Source organism: Carcharhinus amblyrhynchos, chromosome 13 (assembly GCF_965287045.1).
Source record: "Carcharhinus amblyrhynchos chromosome 13, sCarAmb.v2.hapA, whole genome shotgun sequence".
Taxonomy (NCBI): domain Eukaryota; kingdom Metazoa; phylum Chordata; class Chondrichthyes; order Carcharhiniformes; family Carcharhinidae; genus Carcharhinus; species Carcharhinus amblyrhynchos.
The window spans coordinates 62496116-62518373 of record NC_137336.1 but is presented as its reverse complement, the minus strand read 5'-3'; the positions used below and the strand labels follow the sequence as shown (position 1 = coordinate 62518373).

Here is a 22258-nt window from a genome sequence, read left to right as displayed (position 1 = left end):
TCAGGCCTCTGCACTCTTGTGTTGGAGATGGGGTGGCCAGTGGTGGAAGGGGCAAGGCTAGCTCTTCAACTTGCTGTAAAAATGACATTGCCCTTTATAGAAACAGCCAGATGTTTATTTCCTTGACATAATTTTACAGGCAATTTGTTGCAGTAATGCTGGATGAAGGCTAAATATGGGCCGGGACATCTGGAGAACTCCTCTGCCCTTCTTCAAATAGTGCCTTAGGATATCTTGTGTCCGTCTGAGAGGCCAGATGCGGCCTCAGTTTAACATCTGATCTGAAAGATGTTCCTTCTGGCAATGTACCAACTCTATCAGTACTGCACCGCAGTGTCAGCCAGTCTAGATTATGTGCTCTAGTCTATAGACTACGATAAAAGTGTCTGACTCCAGAGCCAAATGAATTTGCCGATCTCATTCCAGTCAACGTGCATGGCCCCACTGCACCACACAGCATCTGATGTGCCACTTTGGAGGTGGTCAGTGCTAAACTGTCGCAAAAGCTGAAGCAACCAGTGACTGACAACTTTGGTGTGAACAACAATCTCAGGTTACTTGGTGACAGTGCCGTTTCTCAGTGCCACGTGGACCTTCAGATTTGTGGAATAGACTAGGTCAACTCTGGCTTTGTACCACTGACCATTTTGAACACTGTTTCTGAAGGCTTTCAGAATGGCCTGTCCCACTGCTCTGTTCTGGTGCCATTGTTGTGAGGTGGAGCTGGGGAAGAAGCCAGAATAAATTATGTCCTGGGCAAATCCCCGCCTTCTTTAAACATCCAGAAGGGTGGGCAATGGATAGGGAAAACACAACTTTAAATTTTTATAGCTGGATATTTCTCTTTCCAATTTTCCTTGATCCGTTGCCCTAGAGCATTCTGAAAACAGTTGGTAAAAATTTAAGGAAGTCGGAATTAAAAGTAATATATATCAGGGATCCTCCTTTTGGGCATTACCCCATGACTGTCATGTTTCGTAGCCACATTTCTAACTAATTTTAAACTCAACTCAAAATACTTGAGCCTTGATTCTGTTTTATCAAAGGGAAAACTTCAATGAGTAGGAAGTACAGATTAAAGTAAGGTTGGGCATTGGGGCAGTGAGTGAGAAATTACATGCACCATAACCTAGCAAAACAGATCACCCAACCAGTTATTGAACCTGTCTAAATGTGGGTAGACAACCTGGATGAGTGAGTGGGCCACATGAGTGGTCCTCTTTCATCTCAGTGGGCTGGAAGATAGAAATCAGGCTTGTTCACTCATCAAGACCCCCATACATAAGATTAAATATATTTAATACATGCTGAATATTTCATAAGGAGTTACAAAAAATGCACAAGCATTCATACATTAGTAGAACTGCCATCAAATTCAAATGGTAAAAGCAAAATAAATATTTATGCTTTGATTGGGTGCATGGCTCTCATGGTCAGTGTTATGTGCAATCTACACTTGCCCTTGCTTTATGTGCCTATTGTTTCAGTCACACTGATAGGGACAAAACCCCGTGGATGGAAACCAGCGGAATCTAGTAACCCTCCATGTGGGCAGCAGTCACAAAATGTCTCGTGGGCCGCACTCAACACCTTGGTGAACCGCATGTGACCCACAGCTGCATTGTGCCCAGCATTGGTGCAGGGTTTAATCCCAACCTTAATTTTCCTACCTGGAGTTGTGTATTCCTACTTTGAAAGCATTAAAAACATACCTTAGCACAAGCACTGGCTGTGATCGTGGTTGTCACATTAAAGAATTGGGCATCTGTTGCTGCTGGTTTGTTTGCTAACATGAAGAGAAAGAGATAGAAATAGAAACTGCATTTAAATAGCATCCTTTTTGGTGTTTCTCCATTGCAGAGTAACTTTGTGGCATGCATGACTGCAATCCTCAAGCAGATGGACAACCAGCATTACTCCTATTATCTGGAATCCTTCCAAACAAACCAAGACTTGGTGGTGAGTAAAACCTTTCTGTTCCTCGTGTGTGGGCAATTTACCTGTCACCTGGCCTTTGAAATTAAAATTGGCCGGTGTGATGTTGGCATCACAGAGACGTGGCTGCAAGTGGATCTAAATATCCAAGGATATGTGTCCTATCGGAAGAACAGGCAGATGGGCAAAGGGGGCAGGATTGCATTGTTAGTAAGGAATGAAGTTAAATCGATAGCAAGAAGCGATATAGGATCAGAAGGCATAGAATCTCTGTGGGTAGAATTGAGGAATCACAAAGGTAAAAAGACCCTGATGGGAGTTATGTACAGGCCCCTGAGCAGTAGCCAGGATGTGGGTCAGAAAATAAATAGGGGATAGAAAAGGCATATAAAAAAGGCAATATTACAATAGACATGGGGGACTTCAATATGCAGGTGGAATAGGAAAATCAGTAGGTAATGGATCCCAAGAAAAGAAATTTGTGGGATGTCTAAGAGATGGTCTTTTGGAGCAGCTAGTGACAGAGCCTACTAGGGAACAGGCAATTCTGGATTTGGTCATGTGTGATAAGGCAGACTTGATTAGGGAACTTAAGGTGAAGGAACCCTTAGGGAGCAGTGTCCACAATATTTACCCTGCAGTTTGAGAGGTTGAAACTGGAATCAAATGTAACAGTATTACAATTAAATAAAGGTAACTACAAAGACATGAGGGAGAAGCTGGCCAGAGTTGATTGGAAAGAGAGCGGGGAAGACAGTGGAACAACAGTGGCAGGAGTTCTTCAGAGTTTTTTGGGAGGCACAATAGAAATTCACCCCACGGAGGAGGAAACATGCTAAAGGGAGGACAAGGCAGCCATGGCTGACGAGGGAAGTCAAGAACTGCATAAAAGCAAACGAAAAAGCAGACAAAGTGGCAAGGATTAGTGAGAAGCCAGAGAATTGGGATGCCTTTAAAAGTGAGAAGAGAACGACTAAAAAAGCAATAAAGGGGGAGAAAATGAAATATGAGTGTAAGCTAGCTAATAATATAAAATAAGATAGGAGGAGTTTTCTTCAATATATAAAAGGTCAGAGAGAGGCAAAAATAGCGATTGGACCACTGGAAAATGAGGCTGGAGAAGTAATAATAGGAAATAAAGCAATAGCAGAGGATCTGAATAGTTACTTTGCAGCAGTCTTCATGGTGGAAGTCACCAGTGGGATGCCAGAGCTCTAGGAGAGTCAGGGGACACAAGTGAGTATAGTGGCCATCACTGAGGAGAAGGTTTTGGGGAAACTGAAAGATCTGAAAGTGGATAAATCACCTGGACTGACTACACTCCAGTGTTTAAAAGAGATAGCTGAGGAAATTGTGAAGGCATTGATGGTGATCTTTCAGGAATCATTGGAGACAGGGAGGGTACCAGAGAACTGGAAAGTAACTAATGTAATACCACTGTTTAAGAAGGGAGGGAGGTAGCAGATGGGAAATTAGAGGCCGGTTGGCCTGACTTTGGCCATAGGCAAGATTTTAGAGTCCATTACTAAAGATGAGATTGCAGAGTACTTGGAAGTACATGATAAAATAGTTGGCATGGCTTTGTCAAAGAAGTGCATGATAAAGAACTAGCTCGGTTTTGTCAAGGGGAGGTTATGTCTGACAAATCTGTTAGAGATCTTTCAGTAGGTAACAAGAAAGTTAGATAAAGGAGAACCAGAGGACGAGATTTATTTAGATTTTCAGAAGGCTTTTGACAAGGTGCTGCATAGGAGACTTAAATAAGCTAAGTGCCCATGGTGTTAAGGGTAAGATCCTGGCATTGACAGAGGTTTGGCTGTCTAGTAGAACGCAGAGAGTGGGGATAAAGCAGTCTTTTTCAGGATGGCAGCTGGTGACTAGTGGTGTGCCTCAAAGGTTAGTGCTGGGACCACAATACATATTAATGATTTGCAGGAATGAACTGAAGGCATTGTTGCTAAGTTTAGCACTGCTACCTCACAGCACTAGAAACCCGGATTCACTTCTGGCCTCAGGTCATTGTCCATGTGGAGTTTGCACATCCTCCCTGTGTCTGTGTGGGTTTCCTCTGGGTGCCCTGGTTTCCTCCCACAGTCTGAAGATGTGCAGGTTAGGTGGATTGGCCAAGCTAAGTTAACCCTGGTGTCAGGGGGATTAGCAGGGTAAATATGAGGGGTTACGGGAATAGAGCCTGGGTGAGATTGTGGTCGGTAAAGACTTGATGGGCCAAATGGCCTCCTTTTGCACTGTACGGATTCTGTGATTCATGGGATAAACGCTTTGAAACCCCAGGCATATTATCCAGTGCTGGCCTTCACACAGAATAACCTGTTTGTACATGAAGCTGCAAACACTAAAGGTTGGTTTCAGGCCTGCCCAGGTGGATCTTCATCCTGGAGGTTGCTAAAGGAAGTTTTCTAGCCCAGCCAGTCCACCTCAAAAGAAAGTGCCTACAGAGGTTGGATTTTCCTTCTCAAGGCCTGGGTGGGGCAGGAGGTGATAGCTGGCGAGGGAGGCTAGATAAGTGGAAATAGAACATAGAACATAGAACATTACAGCCCCACAGCCCCTGGAAAAAGTTGAAGGCAGGCATGAGGGTTGCTGGTGCCGAAACAGGCTGTTTAAAATACCTGCCTTAATTCTTTGGGACATCATCCCAGTTGTAATAGTAATGGACAGACTCTCAACCCTATCATCCCTCACTCCACATGTCCCATCCATGCCAATTCACACTGCTTAATGCCCTCCATTTACCCCCATGGACCTTCATACCCTCCAAACCAGCCTACAACACTTCCATACTCATTCACACAGTACACCCTGTACAGAATCAATGAACCTTATTGTAACAATAGCATGTGTGGTGAGGTTTTAAAAAATAAACTCATCCTTCATCCTTAACTTTCTACTTTCTTTAATAAAATTTCTTCTCCTACAGCAGATATAAAAGTATCAATCACCAGACTTTTAAATAGCAGAAAATATAAGCACTTGAGACATCTTTATCTTGTGCAAATAAATATTGTACAATTGACAGAATAAATCACAAGAGACCATCTGTCAATCAGGCAATGTTTTGTGTTGGGTGCAGCCAAGTCTCGTTATGCATTCTTGGCTGCAAGCCCAGACATCCATTATTCTGTTTAAATAGATGCACCCGGAGAGAATACTGGCATGGACGATATGAGGGGATGTGGAGTGGCATTGGGTGTATGGGCATAGTTAAGGAAGAGTCAAGGATAAGACATTTTGAATTTACCTTTCAAAAAGTTCTCTCACCCACTCTATGGCTCATGATACTTCCAAGGCTTATGAACCATGACTCCTTGAAAAGCTGGCCCAACTTGATGAATATTGCAGGGAACAGGGGGGTAATAGGAGGCTTTGAGTGCACAGAGCTCAATTTCTGTCAACCAATGCATTCATGAAAGGTACAAAAATGATAGATTAAGTTAGCGGACAAAGTTGTGGGAGGATGGAGCTGAATGGGTGGGAGCTCAACCATCTTGGAAATTAGAAAGATAAATCAGAGTATTTTGTATGCAGAAGAAGAGAGATTTGGATGTTCTTGTAAAGAAATCACGAAAATGTTGATGGATGTATACAGAAAGTAACAAAATAAATCAACGAAAGCTCTATTTTAAAGGTTAGGTCTACAACAAGTTGTATTTATATCGCACTTTTAATAAAGTAAAATGCCCCAAAATATTTCAAAGGGTGTGCTGAAACAATATTTGACATTGAGTTACATTGGAAACTGTTGGGGAATAAGTCATATAAAACTTTTATCAAGGATGTCGGTTTTAGGGAGTGTCTTAATGAAGGAAAGCGAAGTAGAGCAATTCAGGGAGGAAGTTCCGGAGCTGAGGGCAGCTGAATGAATGTTCGTATAGACAATCCAGAAAATCTGACAGCTGTCTCTGACATTGTGAGTCCGAAATGAGAATATTTCCAATGGGGAGGGATTTTCATCGTGAGAGAATGGCAATGGGGGCAGAAAATTCGGAGAGACTTATGCTTCTCTCCGCAGAGATGGCATTTCTCAATTTTCTCCGCCCCTCGCCGGCAACATCACAAGGTCCTTGCGCTCAAGGGTTGGGGGGGGGGGGGGGGATGTTGTATAAATAAATTCTGTCGAACTTAAATATTATTAAAGGGCCACTTATCACATGACCGTCTCCCTTCCCCCCATGGCCTGCCCCCTCACATCTCATAACAAGTTTAACCAAATATGAATCAGTTGAGAAGATCCTTCTGGAGGTGCAGATGTAAATATAGGGTGGAGAGGTATATGCTGGATCTGCCCTGGCAGTGCCCCCAGCACAGGTTGACACTGCCAAGTTGGTAAAGGGAATGCCGGCAATGATTGTAAGGGATGCTGGAGGGGAAAGGAATAACAACAACGATTGTTGGACGAGGAAGGAGAGCCCCTGATATCTCCATGATGGGGGGAAGTTATTCTTTGTTCTGATCAGGCGCCTTGATAGATGGCACCTCGATCACTATGGTGATCACTTGCTGACTGGATGAGGCCCTGCCTCGCCAGTGATGCTGTAAACTCCAATCACTATTTTTTGAGTCTAAAAAACACAAGAGCTGCAGAGAAAACTGATCCATGTAACTAAAGAGCGCCACACCAGTTTTCAGAGCCTGACACTCTGAAAAATTTTGGTAAGCTTTCGCCCAATATGTGCATTTATTTTCACAGCAATTTCATAATAGTTTTAATCATAGAAGTGTCCATATTACATCAAAACCTGCTTCCTCTGATAGCTGTAAGGGTCCTGCAGGCAGTTGAGATCAAGTGAATCCCTTGAAGAATATAGGGGGTGTCGGAGTAGAGTTAAGAGAGAAACCAGGAGGGCGAAATGAGGACACATGATTATATTGGCAGATAAGGCAAAGGAGAATCCAAAGAGCTTCTACAAATATATAAAGGCCAAAAGAGTAATTACGGAGAGAGTAGGGCCTCTTAAGGATCAACAAGGTCATTTATGTGGGGATGCACAAGAGATGGTGAGATCCTAAATGAATATTTCTCATCACTATTTATTGTTGAGAAAAGCATGGATGTTAGGGAACTTGGGGACATAAGTAGTGATGTCTTGAGGAGTGTACATATTACAGAGAAGGAGATGCTGGAAGTCTTAAAGCGCATCAAGCAGATAAATCCCTGGGACCCGATGAAGTATATCTCAGGGTATTGTGGGAGGCTAAGGAGGAAATTGTGGGTCCCCTAGCAGAGATATTTGAATCATCAATAGTCACAAGTGAAGTGCCTGAAAATTGGAGGGTGGCAAATGTTGTACCTTTGTTTAAAAAGGATTGCAAGGAAAAGCCTGGGAAGTTGTTGGAAGGTATTTTGAGAGACAGGATCTACAGGCATTTAGAGACGCAAGGACTGATTAGGTACAGTCAGCGTGGCTTTGTGAGTGGAAAATCATGTCTCACAAATTTGACTGAGTTTTTTGAAAGGGTAACCAAGAAAGTAGAATAGGGCAGTGCAGTTGATGTGGTCTACATGGACTTTAGCAAGGTCTTTGACAAGGTATTGCATGGAAGGTTGTTACATAAGGTTAAATCTCACAGGATCCAGGATGAAGTAGCTAAATGAATTAAAAAACTGGCTTGACAACAGAATAAGTGTCACAACACCAGGTTAAAGTCCAACAGGTTTTTTTGGTAGCATAAGCCACTAGCTGCCCCTTCATTAGGTGAGTGGGATTTCAGTTCAGAAACAGGGCATCTAAAGACACTAACTCAATTTACAAAATAACGGTTGGAAGTTTCTACAAAGATAAAAGAAAGCAGACATTATTTTGTAAATTGAGTTTGTGTCTTTATATGCCCTGTTTGTGATCTGAAATCCCACTCACCTGACGAAGGAGCAGCGCTCTGAAAGCTAGTGGCTTTTGCGACCAAATAAACCTGTTGGACTTTAACCTGGTGTTGTGAGACTTCTTACTGTGTTTACCCTAGTCCAACACCAGCATCTCCACATCTTGACAACAGAAGCCAGAGGGTGGTTGTAGAGGGTTGTTTCTCAAACTGAAAACCTGTGACCAGTGATGTGCCTCAGGAATCAGTGCAGTGTCCACTGTTATTTGTCATTTATATTAATGATTTGGATGAGGATCTAGGAGGCCATGATTAGTAAGCTTGCAAATGACATCAAGATTGGTGGCGTAGTGGGTAGTGAAGAAGGTTATCTCTGATTGCAATGGGATCTTGATCAATTGGGCCAGTGGGCTGACAAATGGCAGATGGAGTTTAATTTAAATAAATGCAAAGTGATGCATTTTGGTAGATTGAACCAGGACAGGATTTACTCAGTTAATGGTGGGGCGTAGGGAAGAATTACAGAAAAAGAAGATCTGGGGGTACAGGTTCATAGCTCCTTGAAAGTGGAGTCACAGGTGGACAGAGTGGTGAAAAGGCCATTCAGCATGCTTAGTTTCATTGATCAGAACATTCAGTACAATAGTTGCGACATCTTGTAGAAGTTGTTCAAGACATTGGTAAGGCCATATTTGGAATACCGTGTACAGTTCTCGTCACCCTACTATGAAAAGCATATTATTCAACTGGAAAGACTGCAGAAGAGATTTACTAGGATGCTATGGGACTTGATGGTTTGAATTATAAGGAGATGCTGGATAGACTGGGGCTTCTTCCTCTGGAGTGTAGGAGGCTGAGGGGTGATCTTATAGAGGTCTATAAAATAATGGGGGCCATAGATCAGCTAGATAGTTATTATCTTTTCCCGACAAGAGGGGAATCTAAAATTAGAGGGCGCAGGTTTAAGGCGAGGGGGAGAGATACAAAAGGGTCCAGAGGGGCAATTTTTTTACACAGACGGTGGTGAGTGTCTGGAACCATAGGTACCAGTAGAGGCAGATACAATTTTTGTCTTTTAAAAAGCGTTTATACAGTTACATGGGTAAGATGGGTATTGAGGAATATGGACCAAATGCAGGCAATTGGAACTAGTTTAAAAAAGAGAGGGGCATGGACAAGTTGGGCCAAAGGGCCTGTTTCCATGCTGTAAATCTCTATGACTCTATGTAAAACCATTTGGATTGTCCCAACTCAATACTTCTTGAAGCGAGGATCAGAGAAAGGCTATGGAGCCACAGTGCTTACAAACAATGCAACTGGTTAGGATGTATGCTACAGTTGGATCAGACTCTAGTTAGACTCCTTGTGGAACATTCCACTTATTTCTGGGCATTCCACCTCAGGAAGAATAATTAGCTGCTGTGCACATTCATCAGAATCATATTTGGGCTGAAAGGGCTGAGTTATAAAAAAGGCTTGATATAATTTAAATATTTAAGCTGATTAAAGGATTTGATAAGTTTATTTCTATCTAACCTATTCCCTCTGGTGGGAAGTCTCGACTTAAGCTATTCAGATATTTGGAAGCATTTCACATGCAAAAAGGATAGTTGGGTTCTGGAACTCTGTCATTCAGAAAGCTCGACTCAACTTCTCAAAGCTGAGATTGGTAGATTCAGTGTAAAGGTTATTCATCTAAGGAAGTAGATTTAGATTAAGAAACAAAGCAGCCATAATCTTTTTGAATGATGGAACAAGCTCAAAGGGCTGAATGGCCTCATTCCAATGCTCCCAAGATGGTCTCCTCCCTCTGGTAGGTGCAAGACTCCTGTGTGAAACATGTTTGGATTTATCCCAACTCAGTTTTTTTTTAGCGGCAAATAGAGTGAAGAATATGGGCCTTCAGTGCAATAGGTAGTGTCAGTGATGGTAACCATGAGTGGCATGGGGAGTGGGGATAAAGGGAGCAAATTCAATGATGGAGTTTGGATCTGTGAAGGATAATTGATTGTGCTGTTGGTAGCCTGCGGAAGTTCACTGCTAGCATTTGGCTTGATGTAGAGATGCCGGCGTTGGACTGGGATAAACACAGTAAGAAATCTCACAACACTAGGCTTAAGTCCAACCAGTTTATTTGATAGTAATCTCACAAGCTTTCGGAAATGGTATTCTTTCATCAGGTGTGTGGAAGGTTCTGGTCAGAGAAAGGCATATAAAGACACACACAGTTTCCAGAATACTGATTAGAATGCAAGTCTTTGCAGCTAACCATTGTCGCACTATCTGTAACCCCCATGACTTGCCTGGGCTTGTAAAATCTCATTTACTGCCCTGTCTGGAGACAATACACATCTCTTTAATCTATGCTAATGCAATCTTCACTCACATTGTCTGCATCTTTAAGACTTGAATAGCAGGTTAGCTGCAAAGACTTGCATTCTAATTAGTATTCTGTAAACTGTGTGTGTCTTTATATACCTTTCTCTGACCAAAACTTTCCACACACCTGACGAAGGAACACCGTTTCCAAAAGCTTGTGGGATTACTATCAAATAAACTGGTTGGACTGAAACCTAGTGTTGTGAGACTTCTTACAGCATTTGGCTTGCCAGCTCTGGTTGAACGTTTTCTAGAAGGCTCTGTAGGATGACCTCTTGCTTCAACCACCCCATGCCCACCTCCCTTCATTGATTAGATTACATCTGTCACATTCCTCCATCAATCAGAAAAAAAATGCCTCTTTACTCAATTGGATAAATAGCCTTTTTTTTCTTATTTCCATTAAGTTTTATTCCCCCAAAGATTTTCTACCAGGACATTTACATCTATGGAAGATTATTTTTTAAAATTTCTGTAGTCCCTGAAACTCTACCCAACATGATGGGGGTCTGAAATAGGAATAGTTCCATTCTCAGTACCAAACATCTTTCGCTCATCAGCTTGTACGTCTACTTGTTTCCTCAGCAACTTCGTGATGTTTTAATCATGACTTTCTGGATTACAAGACAAAAAAGAACAACAGATGGTTATTGAAGTGGATAAAAATAAGAGAATGCGTGTTGCAACAGGAATTTTGAAACGTGTACAGAATTAATAGGTATTGTTTTCCTCGCAGCTTCTAAAGGCAGGCCTATCTAAAAACTAAAATTTAATAATTAAATTAAACAGTTTAATTTAGTCTCTGAGTTCAGATAGGATCTCAGGGTGGTTTGGCCGTGGGCCTGAAGCTAAAGCGTTTATGTTTCTCTGGGTGGTCAGCTATCCAATTGGAACATTTGATTAGAAGCAGTGACTTTAATCCTGTTGCATTGGTAAGGTGTAAGCGTACATTATTGTTCGGCATGTCGGGCATCCTCACTCGGAAATAGATATTCCTGTAAACGGTTCAAGAATAATTGACAAGAATAGTTTTGAGGCTACAAAGGGAGAGTCACAAAACTTCACATGGTATAAATTCCACACAAGCAATCACACCTAACAAAGCAGTGTTATCTCTGCTGCCCAATGTACCAACACCTGATATTTTGTGGCATTGCACTCAGTGTTTGTAAATCAAAATGAAGGCTGTATAGGGTAATGTGGAGGAGCAGCTAAAAGTGGGAGAAGGAGAGAAGCACACCATAACTTATGGTGCCGCCTCACATCGTTTGGTGCCAATGTATTTGGACCTCATGGCGATTAACATGAGAGTGAACTGTTTCAAGCCATTTTCTATGCAGGAAGAACAGGTTCTAAGCGATAGTGAAGGTGAAATTATCACAAAAATGGAAATTGTTATATGCAGAGGATAATGCTGGCAAATGGTACGACAGGTCACACAAGGACTTGGAGGGTTCAAGGTGGACTCAGTCAGTCAAGGTAAGAAAAGGAGGCGGCCTAAGGGGTGGGGTCAGTATTGTCCATAGGTGGATCTAAGTAGGTGTTGGGTAGAAGAGTCCCCACCGGGCTTTGAGCTCACCTACAGCATTTCAGTTGTCAGGTCCGAGAGTGCTCTTGGACAATGCATAGAAAGAAAGGCCAGCTGAGCTTGCACAGAGTACAACACTGGACATTAACATTAAGTACTAACAATAAAGAGCAAACAAAAACACATCATTGTTTTTTCTGCAGTAAAGGGAATGCTGCTAACTCCTCTGTAACCATCAATCTATGCCAGCCATGAGGCTTGCCAGTACACTTAGCTCTTTGACTAAGCTACTGTCAACAAAAGAATAATGTGCACATGGATAAAGTGAAACCAATCTAATATGAAATATTTACCAAGTGAAATTTAAATTTTAGAAACAGCCATGGTGCTCTCAGGTATTATGTTAATGGCAATGGAGTTGGGCAGGAAAGCTTTGACAATGAAGCAGACCCTCTCTGTTTCATAGAATCCTAGAATCCCTACAGGTCAGGAGAGGCCTTTCAGCCCAATGAGTCTGCAGCGACTTTTTGACAGAGTATCTTACCCAGGCCTGTTCTCCTGCCTATCCCTGTAACCCCACACATTTACCACGGCTAACCCACCTGATCTACACATCTTGGGATACTAAGAGGCAATTTAGCATGAGCAATTCATCTAATCTGCACATTCTTGGAGTGTGGGAGGAAACCAGAGCATTCAAGATGGGCTCAGTCAGCCAAGGTAAGAAAATGAGGGGCCTAAATGGTGGGGTCAATATTGTCCCAGAGGAACTCCACACAGACATGAGGAAAATGTGCAAACTCCACACAGATAGTCACCCAAGACTGAATTGAACTGGGTTCCTGGAGATGTGGAGGTAGCAATGCTAACCACTGTGCTACCGTGCCGCCTTGTATTTGACCAAGAGGCTACACATCCCACCTGTTCCTGCTGCACTGTTGACTGCAGTGCCTCTGTCTCGCACGCACGTCACCGGCATGTTAAATTTTAATTATAATCGCACGCTAAATGGAAAAGAAAAGGAGACGGAAGTCGAGGCCACTTCTCGGTCTTCCGTCAGGAAGGAGGTGTTGCTGACTAGACTCCAACAAAAGGACAAAGAGATACACAAAGGGTAAGGCACAGAAAAAAAGATACAGCCAGAACAGACGCAAGTATTAAAAAGAAATGAAATAACTAATTACAAACATTTTTCAGAGAGAAAAGGAAAAACAAACAGCTATTTGAATCGTCTGAGATTTCCATGACCACAAAAGAAAACATTTAGAAGCGTTTTGAAGTCCCATCTTCCTGGCCTTCGCTTTGGTCTCTTGGGTAACTTTAAGTGCTCCTTTTGAAACTGCACTTCACCCACTGTCATTACCTTTAGCAGTTGGGAAGGAACTGAACCCCATTCCCACCACCTCCCCCCCCCCCCCCCCCCCCCCCCTCCCCAAAACCCCTACTCTCTCTCTATATTCCTGCACTTTTTAATTCAACTTTAAATTCCTGGAATCTTCCAACTCGCATTGACCCTCTCACTCCAACTATGCAATACAGAACCAGCACTTGTGCTCAGGATATTCATAAAGGTCACTGCTGTTAGCTAGGGGACAAAATCCTATAAAGAGAGACACCGAAAAATCTTAACCAGATGATAAGGGACAAATGGCTGAAATTGCAGGTTTTTTTAAAAAAAAGACACTGATCAATATTTCTTGTAAAAATTTATTGAGTTCATATCCAAGCTGCCAGGAAAATAGTTTTCTACCCTCTGCAGATTCAGAACAAACAAAATAGAAAGCCTTAAAAACAATTTTAATGCCAAAATAATTTCCACAAGAAGCTCCGTAAATGTTATTTATCAGATCTATATTTGCAGCAAATGATGCAACCTTCATTTACTTTGACAAGAAATGTTATTTAACATGAGCTGGCTTCATTGGCAATCTATAATGACATTTCTATTTTTGTACAGCACTTTGTCAAAAGGTCTGAAAGCGATTCGCTTAATGACTTACTTCTTGAAAGGTGCAATATGTAAGCAAATAGGCCAGCCATCTGTATCTATGCATAATCAATCTGCTGTCAGGGCTTTTGGCTGAAAGAGAAATTTTGGCCAGGGCACTGGCCACTTTCAGAATCAACATGGCATCTCCGTTAAATGGCAGAGCCTTGGACATCGTAACTGTCAGATGGGCTCAAAGTGTCATAAGAATTGAGATGTAAAAAACATCAAGATGTGTCTAGTTTACCTTCTCCATCCTGGCAGTTTTATGACCTAGTGATAATGGAGTTCTGGACTAATCCTTGGATCAACTTCCATCAGTTAGTTTACTACAGACCTGAATGTGAGCAGAAGGAAAGCTGTCAGTTTTAGCAACTATAGGTCCAAAGTCACCTGTTCCTTCTGATGGTATGACAAATGTCATGCTGTGTATGAGAGAAATCTAACCGATTTGCATTTGAATGACTTAATCCATCATTTACCTATAGGCATCCTGTTCTACAAGCTGGTCACTCACCGATTGAAATATTGGGCTGAATTTTTAACCCCACAGGGATCAGGGACAGATGGAAGCTAAAATAGTGCCACGGGTTAGTGTGCTCCCTCTCATTCCTGGGACATTTTCCTGGACTGGGGGGGGGAAGAGGATCAAGGAGGATGGGTGGGTGGAGTGGGGGGTGGTGGTAGGGGGTGAGAGTAGGCATGCAGAATGCAGCAGGGCTACCTCTGCACCTGGCAGGTAGTTGTTTATAATAATGAGTGGCTAAATACAGGAGGCCAACAAGTATTTTCCAATCAGTTCACAGGCACCTGCAGGAAACAGGGGCTACTTCTGGAGACTGCCTCCTGGCAGCAAATTGGATGGGGGCAGTTGGGAAAGTGACGGTGCCTCTTGCGGAATTACAGCTCCTCCAAACCTGTCTGGGTTCAGTCAGAAGAGGTGTTCTCACTCACTCTGCCAAAGCCATTATTTTCAATTTAAATGTACAAACCTTGGAGAGAGGGTGCATCCATTTTGAAGCGACCTCTCTCTCTTAGTTACCTGCCGTAGCGTCCTGCTGCTGCTTTTGAACTGGAACGTCTCCAATTGGGGCCCTAGCTTTAAGAGCCCATCTTCAATTGGATATTGATCCCTGTCCCTGAGCATTCGTTGTTCTGGGAAAGATTACAATGAGTGACTGTTTCCAACACATTGCACGGTTCTGACCCCCCACCCCTGCTATTTGTTTCTGTCAACAGGGTGCAGAAGCCCACAGAGAAAATCTTGCCCACAGTTTCTGCAAATTAGTTTTGAATGTACCCTGCCTTCAAAAGTAGGTTGTGTTCTCTGGTTCTCATGAACAAAATGAAATAGCTTGTCACGCTCCTCATTATCTCGTCCTTTTAGAATCCTATGAACAACAATCATGTCACCTTTCAGCCTCTCTTTTCCATTGAAGTCATATCCAATTTACATAATCACTCTTCAGAATCCAATTCCTCCATCTCCTCAGCCATTCTGGATATTTTCCTCAGTAGCTGCAGTATCCACTGTGTACTGAGGCAGCAGAAAGTGTACATGGAATGCTAACTGTGTCCCACCAATGATTCATAAAGTGACAGGATTACCTCATTATTTCTGCTCAATATTGACCAGTTCCATAAATTCCAATATGTGATTTGCATTACTCACAGCAATCGAGTGTTGCTGCAATGGCTTCAATTTATGGTCAAGCAGGAGGGTCAACCGGTCTCTTTCATTTCCTCAGTGTAAAAACCTTCCCAACATTTCACTTGAGGGACAGTCACTTAACTATCAAATAAGTGTGCCGAGAACTGTATCCCAGCAAGGGAATCCTTGAGATAAGAGATCAGAGACACTGCAGACAGGTAATGCAGAGTTTAAAAGCATCTGAGAAGTCCAGTCTAAGGATTGTATGAGAGAGTGCTTAATATCGATTGATTGTTTGTTAATGAGGGAAGCAATCCATTTTGTGTGAATGTGGATGTAAGAAATATGTGTACTGTTACATGTCAACTTGGTTCAGAGGCCTGCATTTGAACCCTAATGCTGACATTTCAGTACAATTCTGAGGGAGTGCTGAACTGCCAGATAAGCAAATGTGGTGTACAATATAAGCCTCTGCTTGCCCCATGCGGTAGATATTCATTTAGGAATTCTCGAGGATATTATTCGAAAAAGAAGAGGAAGTTATCCTGTTGTCTTGTCAACATTCATCCCTCAATCAACATCAATTCTGCTCAGTTTAGGGTGGGATTTTCTGGTTCTGAAGCTGACAGGAATCATCGTGGGTGGGACTATAATGTCTCTCAATATTTTCCAGTCCTGCCCACAATGATACCCGTCAGTGTTGAGGCCAGAGAATTCCATCCATGGTTTCCAGGTTTATGGAAGTGACTGCACTTCAATATTGCTTACTTAGTTGTGATACACCCAAGAGCTTTTTGACACTGTCTCTGCAAAGTCTGCAAGTTCTTCGCGTGTCTGCGTGGATTTTCTCTGGGTACTCCAGTTTCATCCCACAGTCCAAAGGTGTGAACATTAGAATGATTGGCCATGCTAAATTGACCATTAATATCAGAGATTTAGAAGGGTAAATACGTGGGATTATGGGAATAGGGCCAGGGTGGATTGTTGCTGATGCAGGCTCGATAAGCCAAATGACCACCTTCTGCACTATAGGGATTCTATGATTCTAGATGAAGGCGGTGCTACATAAATGTGCATTCTTTCTTTAAAGTCTGCCTGTTTTGCAAAGAGAGTGTGTAATAACTCCATCGAGTTTTGACTTCTGGGAGTTAATCCCATTTGAAGTCCTTAGGGAAATGTTTTACTGTTACAGTTTGTACACATCAATATTTTTATTAATAAAAAAAGATTCATTTCTTCAAAAGTTCTTTGATACATAAAAGGTTACTTCAAACAAATAAAACATTAAGAGCAAGTCAAAACAATCAACACATCAAGCCCGGGTAATGTCACAGACACAAAGTCACAAGTGGGAGATAGGGTACGTAAGTGTGGACTTTAAGAGATTATAGGGCACATTCAATGCATCCGTGTCCTCCCCTAGATACCTAAACTTGAAGGGAGTATCAGATCCACAGCAGCCCCATGTCTGATTGCACATCTGAAGGGCAATTGGGAATGGGCAATAATTGCTGGCCTAGCCACGTCCATCATGAATTTTTAAAAATCTTTCTCTGCTCAGAATTCCCTGGGAAAGTGGTGGTACTGAATGTACCCTCTGGATGAGAGCAGGCGATTGGGATAAAAAAACATACGCAATTGGCAGAAACAACGACAACTTGCATTTATAAAGCTCCTTTAGCATACTAAAATGTCTCAAGGCACTGTGTAAGGATTTGGTCAGAAAGATAATCAGGTGTTGTACAAGTGTAAGCTATTGTGATTTCCCAGCTGTCTAATTGATGGAAATTCTGACCAAGCAGTTCTACATTCCTGTTAATGAGGGCAGTCAGTTGTGCTAATCGACCCCTTAATTTCCAAAACCCTTGTTTGTTGGTTCTTTGCTTCATTGGCTTGATAACTTGAGAATACTTTTGATTTGATTTATTATTGTCATGTGTTAATATACAGTGAAAAATATTGAGGGCTATACAGACAAAGCCATACGGAGAGAAGGAAATGAGAGAGTGCAGAATATAGTGTTACAGTTCTGGCTAGAGTGTAGAGAAAGATCAGCTGAGTGTGAGTTAGGTCCATTCAAAAATCTGATGACAGCAGGGAAGAAGCTGTTCTTGAGTCAATTGGTACATGAGCTCAGACATTTGTCTCTTTTTCCCACGGAAGAAGGTGGAAGAGGGAATGTCCGAGGGAAATGGAAAGGCTTTCAGCAAAGACCGTGTTAGACAAAATGAACCTGCTTTACCCAGCTGAGGAGAGTAACATTCAGAATACGATGGAATATGATTCCCTCAGATGGACTGATAATGCGGATGATGTAAGGTGCCTGCAGAGAGAGGAGCAGAAAAGTCAAATAGATTTCCAGCCCACGCTGTGATCCAATAATTTCTGCTGGAAGTTTGTGCCTTGGGGGGAATGGTGAAGATACCAGGGTTAGAATTAACTGTGATGCCCTCCAAATGGCAGTCACTGGAAGAGGGAGGGAGTGGTGGTTTCCTATTCTAGTGCTTCTGGCACAGGTCAACTGCAAATAATTGACAAAGCCATACATTTCTACTTGATTTTTCCTCAATGCTCCACAGCTGTATAGCAACCCAAAACCCCCTGCATTAACCACATGTGTTTCGACTTCTTTAAATTACTGGATGTGCCTCCAACCGTGTCAAAGACTTTAAAATGCCACCATCTTCATTCACACTCCAAAAAATTAGAGAGCGAACATTGTCCCTAGACGGTCAAGTGCGAGTATCCTGATTAAGGCGCTGATTATCCCGAGTGGGTATCCTATAAATCAGGGTCAGGGTTGCCCCTGGATTGGTTTTGATTGCCCAAAAGGGTCAGAGAGGGAATTTGCAGAATGTTTCCCCTAATTGACCTTGGCTTTTCTATCGAAGGTTTCACACCTTCCTGGAGATCCTGGATTGGTAGGCAAAATATCATAATTGGGTGGATGAGTCTGGTTGGAGCAGGATTCATATATTTGCACTGTTTTCCCCCTCAATGTTCTAAAGGTGTAGCTGAGGTGGAAGATAGCTCCTGAACAATAAGGAATAGAATGGCTGCTTATTGCGCAGGGTTGACATGTTTGGGGATGATCTTAGAGGAAGTTGTTGCAGTGGAAAATGCAGTGTAAAGATGATAACGATGCCCTTTTCAAAGGATGGTCTTCTAGGGGCAGCATGGTGCCACAAAGGTTAGCATTGCTATCTCAGAGTCCCGAGGGCCCTGGGTTCGATTCCTGGCTTGGGTCACTGTCTGTGTGAAGTTTGCACATTCTCCCTGTGTCTGCGTGGGTTTCCTCTGGGTGCTCTGATTTCCTCCCACAGCCCAAATACGTGCAGATTAGGTGGCTTGGGAATGCTAAATTGCTGCTTAGTGTCAGGGGGAGAAGCTGGGGTAAAGGCATAGGGTTATGGGGACAGGGACTGGGTGGGATTGTAGTCGGTGCAGAGTCAATGAACTGAATGGCCTCCTTCTGCACTGCATTATTCTATTCTAGCTCATCAACACAAGACAAAAGGGAAAGAGAGTGTTCTTGCAAATAGAAAGAGGGAAATGCAGGTTATAGAATCCATACAGGGCAGAAGGAGGCCATTCAGCCCATCATGTCTTCACTGAATACAGTTCTACACAGACTCTATTCCCATAACCCCTCATATTTATCCTGCTAAATCCCCAGACATTGGGGTTAATTTAGCATGGCTAATCAACCTAACTTGCACATCTTTGAACTGTGGGAGGAAACTGGAGCAGCCAGAAGAAATCCAACCAGACACAGGGAGAATGTGCAAAACCCATAACAATCACTGGCGTTATCAGTCAGCAGTGCCAACCATTATGGCACTACGCCACAATGGGGTGAATGATTCTCTGCATTTATACTAGGACCTGTTTCCCCCTCTCTTTTTATGTTAGTTTGTGCAGTGTGGGTCTTGTTGGCTAGGCCAGCATTTATTGCCAAACCCTAATTGCCCTTAAGAAGGGTGGTGAGCTGCTCTCTTGAACCGCTGCAGTCTATGTGCAAATATACCCACAGTGCTGTTACTGAGGGAGTTCCCAGTGATAGTCAAGGAATGAGGATATACTTTCAAGTCAGGATGGTGAATGGTTTGGAGGGGAACTTGCAGGTGGTGATATTCTCATACATCTGTTGCCCTTATCCTTCTAGGTGTTAGGGGTCACAGGTTTGGCAGGTGATACTTACAGAGGTTTGGTGAGTTGGTGCAATGCATCTTGTAGATGGTATGCATTGCTGTCACTGAATGTTGATGGCGAAGGGAATGACTGTTTATTGTGATGGATGGGGTGCCCAATTATCCCAGGATAGTGTTGAGCTTTTCGAGTGTTGTTGGAGCTGTGCTCATCCAGTTAAGTGGAGAATATTCCATCACATTCCTGACTTGCACCTTGTGGACACTGTCATTTAGAATGAATGTAATACTTGTCAAAATGCACATTCTAACATCTTCAACAATGTGCCACAGAGCATGAGATTAAAGATCTACTTTTAAGATTAAGACTTTGAACCTATTGTTAAAAGAGAGGTTGCAATTAGTAACATCATTTCCTTTTTGGCAGGATGGCTATTTTGTGTTTTTTGGCCATGAAACATTGGTTTATTAACCAAAATTTGTTGATTATAAATTAAACATGCAACTGATTTTTTTTTTTGCTGCTTGTGGATTGATTTTCCACTCTTTCCTGACCAATTTATTTCCCCTCAGGATTTCTTCATGGAAACCTTCATCCTGTTCAAGGATCTTATTGGGAAAAATGTCTACCCGGCTGACTGGATGGCTATGAGTATGGTGCAAAACAGGTAGGAGCTGCAGATAATTTTCACAACACCACCCCTTCACCTCACCTATTCCTGTTCTGTCAGCCTTGGCACAGTTGGCAGCACCTTTGCTTTTAAGTCAGACGTTCACAGGTTCAAATCCCACATAAGATACCCAAGTGCATAATGGCATGCTAGAGATGTTAAACCAAGGCTGTGTCTGCCCTCCCAGGCATTTAAAATGTCCCATGATATTATTTGAAGAAGGGAAGTAAGTTACTCTGTATTCTGACCATACATTGCCATGGGAAGTTCTGAGGTCCAGGAAGGTGCTATATAAATGTAAGTTTTATGTTGAAATGTGGAGCCCAACTTTTTAATTGTATGATCTATAAAGTTTCAGCCTTCCTCTTTCAGATAATTATCCAATGATTGTTTCTGGTAAAGTGCAGATGTTGTCTGGTTCAACAATCTTGAAGGACTGGGTCTCAGAAGGTGGAATTGTGACTCCTCTCACCTCTAAGGAAGAGGAGGGGGAGAAGGGCAATACATCAGGCATAGCCTACAATCATGTTTGCAGTTTTTTGATTGGAACATCATAAGGACATGAAAAAGATGCTAATCAAATGCAAATGATTATTTGTAACACTATGCAAACTATTTCTAAAATATGGAGGCCAGGGAGATTCCTGGTTTGATGTGTGCGGATTTAAATTAGCATCCAATATTAGTCAAGGAGTATGGTGAAAATTGTCTATGCGGGGAAAAAAAGAATGTTAGGTATTGTCATTTTATGAAGTTATATCTAGAACGGAACTTCATTATCTGCCAGCGTAGATCCTTAAACGGAAACTTAGACAGCCAGGTTGTCCATGGGAGCTATGTGACTGGCTCAAAATAAAGTGTTTGCCCATGCTGTGAGAAAGTGCCCCAGAAAAAGTAGAATTCACCTCCACTTCTGAGGGAAAACATAAATGCCCATTCTGACAAATTTGAAATGACACATGGAAAGTGAAGCAATGGAGAGACCTAACCTACAAAATTTGTGTATTACTGAGAAGAGACATTTTGTTGAAAGTGTTAGCCACCATCAGCTGGTGCGTTCTCCACGGCAATGCCTCTACCAGTCAGTGCCTTCTTGCCAACCAATCAGCACTCTCTCCTCATACTGGATGAAGCTGTTGCTTCCCCTGACATCGGTAATCTCGTGATTGTCCTGATAAGTGCAAGATGAAAAGTTTTTTAAAAAATGGGTGGGACTCCATCCTGGTTGTTTCATGACGACAGAGGTGGCTGGTGGTGGGATCTTCTGGTCCCATCGCTGTCATTAGGGTCTCCCATTGTATGCACCCCCGGCTGCCAGGAAACCCGCAGTGGGGACTTGCCGTTGACCGGACTGGAAGATCCTGCTGATGAGAGCAGCCAGAAAATTCTGGCCGATGTCTTTTTTCAGCAGTACTCAAGTCTTGTAATTTCAAATGACCATCTGTATGAACATGAAATTAAATGTCAGCGCAGACCCAAAGGACCATATGCAATTCTCCCCTTTGAGGGGGAGAGCTGACTGGTGGTAATTTAACCTGAGGGTCACCACACCTAGGGTGAGGAACAAGGGTGAGAAGACAGGGCCTTATGAATAAACTCAGCTGGTACAGGAATCAAACCTGCAGTGTTGGAATAGCTCTGCATCAGTCATCCAGCCAACTGAACTAAACTGACTCTTATAATTTGTATAACCTACAAAAGGTAAAATTGATCAGGCTAAGATAGGGAGGGCATAGGATCGAGATGAAATTGCTAGTATCTTTCAGATATGGCAAATGCTCCTGAATCATCATGAAAGATGCAGTGACAAGCCACCAACTAACCAACCCACCCCCCAACCCTCCCATTCCCAAATACCTTGCGCACACACGCATACACACGCACACAGGATCCACTGCTAAATGATAAGTTCCAACATAAAGCTATATTTTTCCCTCAGTTTAAATGTGTTGGTTTGAAGGTTCTTGATACCTTTATATAAAGCCCATTTAAACCTTTACATCTGCAATATCTCTGTTCTAGAAATAAGTTCATAAAATGACAATATCTAATATTCTTTTTTTTAAATAGATAATTTTCGCCAGTTCCTTCTCTAATATTGTGTACTAAGTTAAATCAGCA

General features: G+C 42.5%; 1 protein-coding gene across 2 annotated transcripts in view; it reads left to right on the top strand.

Moving 5' to 3' along the window:
* LOC145351949 (dedicator of cytokinesis protein 2-like) overlaps nt 1-22258 on the top strand; it is a 595946-nt gene that overhangs the window by 385143 nt on the left and 188545 nt on the right. For both annotated transcript variants that reach the window (XM_080201765.1, XM_080201764.1), the window contains 2 exons: nt 1861-1959; nt 20040-20134. In XM_080201765.1, the coding sequence (XP_080057891.1) occupies nt 1861-1959; nt 20040-20134 (194 nt within the window). The remainder of the gene's footprint in view (nt 1-1860; nt 1960-20039; nt 20135-22258) is intronic.